At 37.9% G+C, this 7,032-nt stretch overlaps 1 protein-coding gene across 3 annotated transcripts; it reads left to right on the top strand.

Moving 5' to 3' along the window:
• The first annotated feature begins 657 nt into the window (after window positions 1-657).
• Window positions 658-7,026, top strand: efcab14 (EF-hand calcium binding domain 14). 3 transcript variants are annotated; one of them, XM_025052615.1, is made up of 10 exons: window positions 658-1,392; window positions 2,336-2,462; window positions 2,494-2,515; window positions 2,655-2,800; window positions 3,080-3,178; window positions 3,256-3,363; window positions 5,328-5,480; window positions 5,591-5,693; window positions 5,775-5,897; window positions 6,153-7,026. In XM_025052615.1, exons 1-10 carry the CDS (start codon window positions 1,217-1,219, stop codon window positions 6,329-6,331), a joined length of 1,236 nt encoding a protein of 411 aa, XP_024908383.1. In that variant the 5' UTR covers window positions 658-1,216; the 3' UTR covers window positions 6,332-7,026. The 3 variants fall into 3 exon arrangements, with proteins under 3 accessions (XP_024908383.1, XP_024908384.1, XP_008332562.1); XM_025052616.1 differs by lacking the exon at window positions 2,494-2,515 and having other exon boundaries at window positions 2,339-2,484; XM_008334340.3 differs by lacking the exon at window positions 2,494-2,515 and having other exon boundaries at window positions 659-1,392; window positions 2,336-2,484.
• Window positions 7,027-7,032: the final 6 nt, after the last annotated feature.

Raw genomic sequence — 7,032 nt, 5'->3', positions numbered from 1 at the left:
GTCATGTATTCACATGAGCTCAGCATAAAAGTGGGAATCTGAGTGTTTGCAGGGATTGAATGACAAGAAAAACACATGCCGCAGTTTGTGTGAGCTGCCAACTGTGACATCCTCCAGTTTGGTCTTCATTGATAGTACCACCCCTTCCTGTTGAGGTAAGTAGCTCCTCTCATGCTTTGATTAAACCATAAATCTATATATATAAAATAAATGTAGGCACAAAGTTATGAACTTGATTGTTGCTGTCAATGAAAGTAAGGTAGTATAATTTAAAAAACAATGTTTTATATGGGGGAGGGGGGTAATTTTAGTATTTAAAATTGAAAGGTAAAACATATGTAATTCAAATTTATATGTATATAAAACGTAAAGGTATTCATTATATCTAGCTAATTTGTGGGAACAATTTTGGCCAAATAAATACGTCCCGTTTTTTGTGTAGGGACAGTTTGCATGCCACCACTGAGCAAGTTAAGATTCAATATTTGGTTTCGATGAATTAGAGATTAACGTTTATTTCGTGTAATCGTAAATGTAAAGCTACGTTGGTAAAGTAATACATTATGCGAAGTGCGTGTGTAACGGGGTGGGGGCAGAGGGCGGTGTTGAGTTTGCGGTCACCTGCGTCACTTCTATGGGCAAAACAGAGGAAGTTGTTATGTGTTCACTGCACCAATCAGCTGTGAGGTTATATGGGACGCTCTGCCCAAACAGCACAAGCAGACAGCAGTTTGGAACACTTAAACCGCTGGCCGTGGATAATTTTGCATTTGTTTTTATTCGCGTTTTTGTTTTGTTCTGAGAGTAAGAAGCGTCGCGAAGGGTAACTATAGACTCGGCTGAGATCATGTGACAGTTAACGCCAGCGGCTGTGTAAGCTTCTGTTAGCAAGGTGTCAAATGTTAGCCGCGTTAGCCAAAGGAACCCGCCGGCAACTAGCCGTTGAAAGTTGTGTTAAAGACTCTTTGTGTTCGTAACTTAATACCGCTGAGCCGCTGGACATTTAGGATATATCGTATCACTTAACAAAGGCAGCATACTGATGTGTTTAACCTGATATCCGGCGCCAGTTGGGTTGTTGAAATCGAAGCTAACACGGGAGACTTGCATTAGCTTAGCTGTTACATTAAAGACAACAGCCACCAAACTGGACAAAACTTTGGATTTGGTCGGGTTTAAATCGGGCTCGGCGGGTTCGCTGACCCCACAAAAGAAGATGAAGAAGAGGAAAGAGCTCAACGCCCTCATCGGACTTGGTGACAGCAAGAGAAAGAAGACAAAAAAGGGAACCGGACACCGCCTCCTCCGAACCGAACCGCCGGGCTCAGAGTCCGAGTCGAGCTCGGATGAGGATGAGTTCAACAGTCTGAACGGCGGATCCAACTTTGGCAAGTGAGTAATCACTGTTTAACCACACTGTGTTGTGGTCAAGAGACAGTGGAGGGTGTTTTGTTCTTTCATGGCGTCAAAAATTACCAGCAATTAAAAAAAAATCAAATTTTAAAGAAAACATTTTGTTTGGTGCACCTTTAATATCAATATGACCTGTAAACCGTTCAGGTTTTGCTCAGAAAGAGTCTCATACTTTGTTATTAAGCCTTTGTTTCTTCAAACTGTAATTTCATATGCAGTTAACAGGAAACTGGGTTTGGTATACAGGTAAATCTAAAGACAAAAATATCACAAGAGAACAGTAAACGAAAGTAACAGAAAAAACAAGGTGGCTTCTTTGAGAAACAGAAACTTTGTTGCAAGGATCACTGTACACGTTTTGCCTGAGCATTGGTATCTGGCCCTTGATTTTACCGTCACCTGTTTTTGAAGCCCCATTAGGAATGGTATAAATGGAAGCTTTTAGCCCAAAAAATGTCAGACTTTCAGATGTTGATCTACACAGTGTAGTTTCTTTTTTTCTGGTATTTCTGGTATTATTATTATTAAGCTTACATGAGCTGCAGGAAAAAAAAATTCAACCTTTGGCACATATTTTAGCATGAAACATGAAAAAGATGCCCACTACTGTATGGGTTACATGTGTTAACCATTAACTGGGTTCTAACTAAAGCAAGTAATTTGCATCACTTTGGCCTACATGATTATATTCTGCAATGCTGGGCCTTTTTTAAAACACAGGCTGCAAAGACTTATACTAATTCCTGCCTCCGGGTATTATGTTAATATATATCGGCTCTACCATAATTCATTTCATGTTGTGTAACAGTATTATACAGCGATATCCGGCTCATGTGTTTAAGTTGTGTATTGTTTTTATCTCTCAATCTTTATAGGAAGTATCAGCCTTTGTTTAACTTAGCCATGTTCCTCCTTTCAACAGAAGAAATTACACACGGTGCTGTAACGTGTGCTACCCCTTGTTCCTCTTCATCGTACTGGCTGCCTGTGTCATGGCCTGTGCAGGACTTGTATGGATGCAGACTGCACTAAAAGAAGATCTCGATTCACTGAAAGAAAAACTTCGTAGCAGTAAGACATCTGAAAGAAAAGCTTCGTAGCAGTAAGAGTTTTTTTTCCAACATCATAAACGAACAGTTTATCCTGTCATAAACATGAATAACTTGCCACCCTTTGCCCACATGACAAGCAAGAACATTTAAAACATTCTCATATCATGCTTATATATTTTTTTGATACAGTGGAGTCCAGCCAGAAGGTATCGTCCAGCGAAATCCCGAAACTAAGTGAAGATCTAAAAAACAGAGACAGGAAGCTTGATGACATTGAAAATGGAGAGAGAGGATTAAATAAACTCTGGTCAAATCTAACAGAAATTAACAAAAAGGTCAGTTTCTCACTGTTACATTTATGTGTGTGTGTATTTTTTTTAATCCTATTGTTATCATACACGTCAAACAGGCCTTACAATAGAACTATGTCATTTCACTTATCTAACAGTGTCTGTAATTTATTTAATAACCACTGTGCTTGATAAAAATAGCACTCACTTGGCAGGTTAGGTGACTCATGAACATGTAACTCTGTGATTTCCCTTAAAAAGTAGACAGCCTTTTAAACTGTGGTTTTTTTTTTTATTCTTTTTTTTTCCATTTCACTCCTGTAGATTAGTTTGCTAGACTCGGCTGTCAACCAGTTGAAAACCAACTTGAAATCGGCTGCTGATCTGATCAGCCTTCCCACAACGGTTGAAGAGCTTCAAAAGGTAACTTTCACCGTAACATGATTAAAAAAAGACTTTAATGAAAAGTGGCCTAAACATTGTTCATTTCTTTCTTCCAGAGCGTTGCAACCATTGGAAGCACACTAACAAGTGTCCAGCATGATGTGAACACAATGCAGTCTGCGCTTGAAAACAAGGAGAAAGAAGATGGTTCAGAACAGACCATGGTAAAGTCAAACCAGTCTGTATTTTATATGCTTTACTTCTAACCTCTGAGAGATTTGGAGTCTGAAACAACAGTCTGCTAAATGCCATTTTTTTTACCAATTTAAATAAATGGGAATAAAATAATATGAAACTAGAATAAAATTATAGAACATATTTATTGCCATAATAAAAAATGAAAGGAACAGTAGAAGTAAAAGTATAGTTGTTATTAGCTTTAAGTGTTCTTCTGCAGACTGGTTCCACTTATCATCTTGATGGCTCTTGTTCCATCATCTTAACAATGTGTATGGACTGAAAGTAAACATGCAATTATTTGTTTTTCCATCTGTTCACTGTCCTGGAATTTATTGGCATTTTTAAAGCACACCGTATCAGATTATACATGGTGTTAAACTTTTTCAAATGTTAATCAGATTCATTTTATAATTTTATCTAATTAATGCATTCACTGCAGTGTAAAGATAGTGTAAAGTTCACACAGGTGACTTACTGACTTTGGCAGGCACAGAGGAAGAGTTGGTGTCATAACAGTGCATGCACAGTCGCCTAAATTTATGTTAGCTGGTGTTGTTGATCAAGTTTGGAAACAGGTGTGGTCTAGTCTCTGGGGACATAACAATTATGTAGAGAGTTGTTTGTTTTCTTCTCTTTTTTCCTTCTTCCATCCTAATGTTTAAGAATTAAACTGCTTTTGTGAGCTTTTTATGTCAATGCAAGAAAAGACTCACCAGGTTTTATGAGAAACTACTGAGAAGTCAAAAGCAGTGTTTTGGCCCGATGAAAAGCATTAAAGGAGTCGGGGAGTATAAAGCAGTGTTTTCCAGACGATGGATTTTTCATGAGTTGATGTCAAACTTAGATTTTACTTGAGGTCTTTGCCAGCAGGTTGTTTTCTTTTTCTCTTATGTTCTCTGCAGAGAGAGCTAGAAGCTGTTTTCACTAAAATCTATATTTTATGTATGAATGTTTTGAACAGCAGTGTGTAGGAGAAAGAAAACAAAGCATAATTGTGCCGAGGTGACGCAGCTGAATCGACTCCACTGCTGTTTATTGAAGCAGTCATAAGCATCTTTGTATTGTAGTGGTTCTTATGCATGTTTATCTTACTCATAAATGCAACAGCATTGGATAAAAGGCAGCAGATCAATCTAATAAGTAACAAAGGATTATAGCTTTATGCCTTGAGGAAAACATTAAAATGGTATGCACAAAACTGACATTTCAAAAACATATTTAATTTCTGATATCACTTTAAATTGTCACAGAAACATGACAACGCTATTTTACATTTGAAGGATGAGATGATAATTAAAACTTGTCTTGTAAAAAAAAAAACTTATTTTAAGTGATAATTGAAACTTGTCTTGTAAAAAATAATTCTACACTAATACACTAATTCTTATTAGACAGATATTTACCTTGAACACAGGCAATACAAATTACAAGTTAGTGTTTTACACTGTGATACAAAGTCTGCCCCACATGCTGGGAACCACTGCCTTAAGCTAAGAGTTTATTTTTCATTTCTCGCACTGATTCTAACCCATAACATCATAGATTTTACCTACAAAAGCATTTGTTTATCTGTTTACCTAAGTATTCAAGTTTCCACAGCACTTGTCAACCTCACAGAAATGGAGACGAAAGGTTTTGTTGTTTCTTGGTTCTTTTTATCCATAATACATGAAACAAGTGACTTGTCTATTTTTGGTAGCTCAGATGCTTCAGTTTATTTGAGTCGAAGTAGGTCACACGTGTGGCTGAAGAATGCTTGATTTACTTCATAAGAAAAACCTAAATAATTATGCACTGACGCATATGTTTGTTTAATAGTGCAGCCTCAATTGTGCGCTGGCTGTGATGAATTAGTCGTAGGGTGAGGTCTCTGGAGGAACACAGTCAAACAGAAACCTGATCTGACTTGTAAAAGTACAGGTTACTTTATATTGTCTTCTTTGTTTAGGAGGTAACAGACCTGAATAAAGCTGTGAGTGAAGTGAACAAGACAGAGGAGCAGCACCACTCCTGGACTGCGGAGCAGATCCAGGTCCTCCTGTCTACGGTCGCAGATCTTCGAAAGAGAGTTGAGACTTTGGAGAATGGTCCTAAACTAGCCGTGAGTTATGATACGATTCCTGAAAAATCGAATTAATCTACACAGTTTTTATCAATGTGCAGAAAAAAAAATAATTTCACCTTTCATCTCTTGTGTTTTTACAATAAAAGGACAATGAAACTGCAGCACAGGAAAGAGACAAGGGTAAAAATGTAGCAGCGCAGACGGGTAAAGATGCCAGTATGACCAATGGGACTGCTGGAGATGAGCAGGGTGAGGAGTAGTACAAAGGTTGACACTTGATTTGCTTGGATTAGTAATAGTTAATATTCTGACATTTTTCTGTCATCACAGAGGATGCGCCGCAGTTGCAGTTGAGGAGACGTCCACGCTTTTTATCCACAAATCGCTCCAAGAGACACATTAAGAAAAGTTGCCCAAAGAGTGTCTCCCTGCCTGGTGTTCATTTTCTAAAAGGTACTTGCAATCTGTCAGCATGGGAGATATGTCAGTAATTTTAAAGATTTGGAATATTATGGGTGTGTTAATATTTAAATATTCCATTAGAATATATAAATATGCCCTGTCCCTCATCTTCAACTCTGTCTTTTTTTAGAATCGAATGCTTTTAATAGCTAGTCTTTTAGAACACAATGTTGACAGTTGAGTTCTAAAAGACTAGCTATTAAAACCACGTCAGCTGTAGTTCCTAACAACTCTTCATATTCACAGACCTGGAGGAGCTCTTCAGGCAGACCGGCATTGGACACAGTTCACCTGGAATCACTTACTCAGTCCTGAGAAACGTACTAGGGACCTCATCTCCTGGGGCTCATACCTTGGACTGCTTTGACAGTGATGGGAACCAAAGGTACTCTCTGACGGAGCTGAGAGCTGCCGCAGGATTGTGAACATGTCATCGACAGCAATGAACAGTATTGAAACCCAGTTGGGTCAGGGAGGTTCAGGGGTCCCGACTCTCCTCTTTACTTGCTGCACTTTTGTGAACTAAGTATTTTATCCAACTTGTTATGGAGAAGTGGACTAAAAATCCCGTCACTCACATTCACTCCCCTCTCCTCCCTGTCATAATGTCTGCCACGAAACGTTACCCTACATTTAAACGCTATAAACTATTCAACACTCTATTCAGTTTTAACCACTTAAAATTAGTTTCTTGATTTCACACAATTCTGAAAGTTTTTTAATGAAAATGTCTCAAAATATATGTTTCTTATTTGGAGGCTTTTATGCAGAGGTACCAAACTTTTCACCCACAGGCCACATCTGACCCACTTTTCCACTCTGTTTGTATTACTATTATAAACTAAGAGTGCTCAATTTTAGAAAGTGAATCATGTACATAAAAAAAAAGAAACAAAGTTTTAAAATTTTGCAAAAAAAGAAAATGAAGATTGGCCTACTAGTTTACATGTACATAAGAGATTTTATTCATGCAGTTGCAGTAAATCTTTAAATATGGGTATAAATCATGGATATAAAAACTGAATTCACCCATGACAGTCAGTAAAACCCAGGAAAAGGGCTGCATGTGCTCCACAAAATCCAATAGGGGTGTGTATTGGCAAGAATCTGTATCGATATTTTCCCT

Source organism: Cynoglossus semilaevis, chromosome 20, assembly GCF_000523025.1.
Source record: "Cynoglossus semilaevis isolate Cse_v1.0 chromosome 20, Cse_v1.0, whole genome shotgun sequence".
In the NCBI taxonomy this organism is placed as follows: Eukaryota; Metazoa; Chordata; class Actinopteri; order Pleuronectiformes; family Cynoglossidae; genus Cynoglossus; species Cynoglossus semilaevis.
Note: the sequence above shows the minus strand (reverse complement) of the source record. Positions and strands in the feature narration are given on the sequence as shown.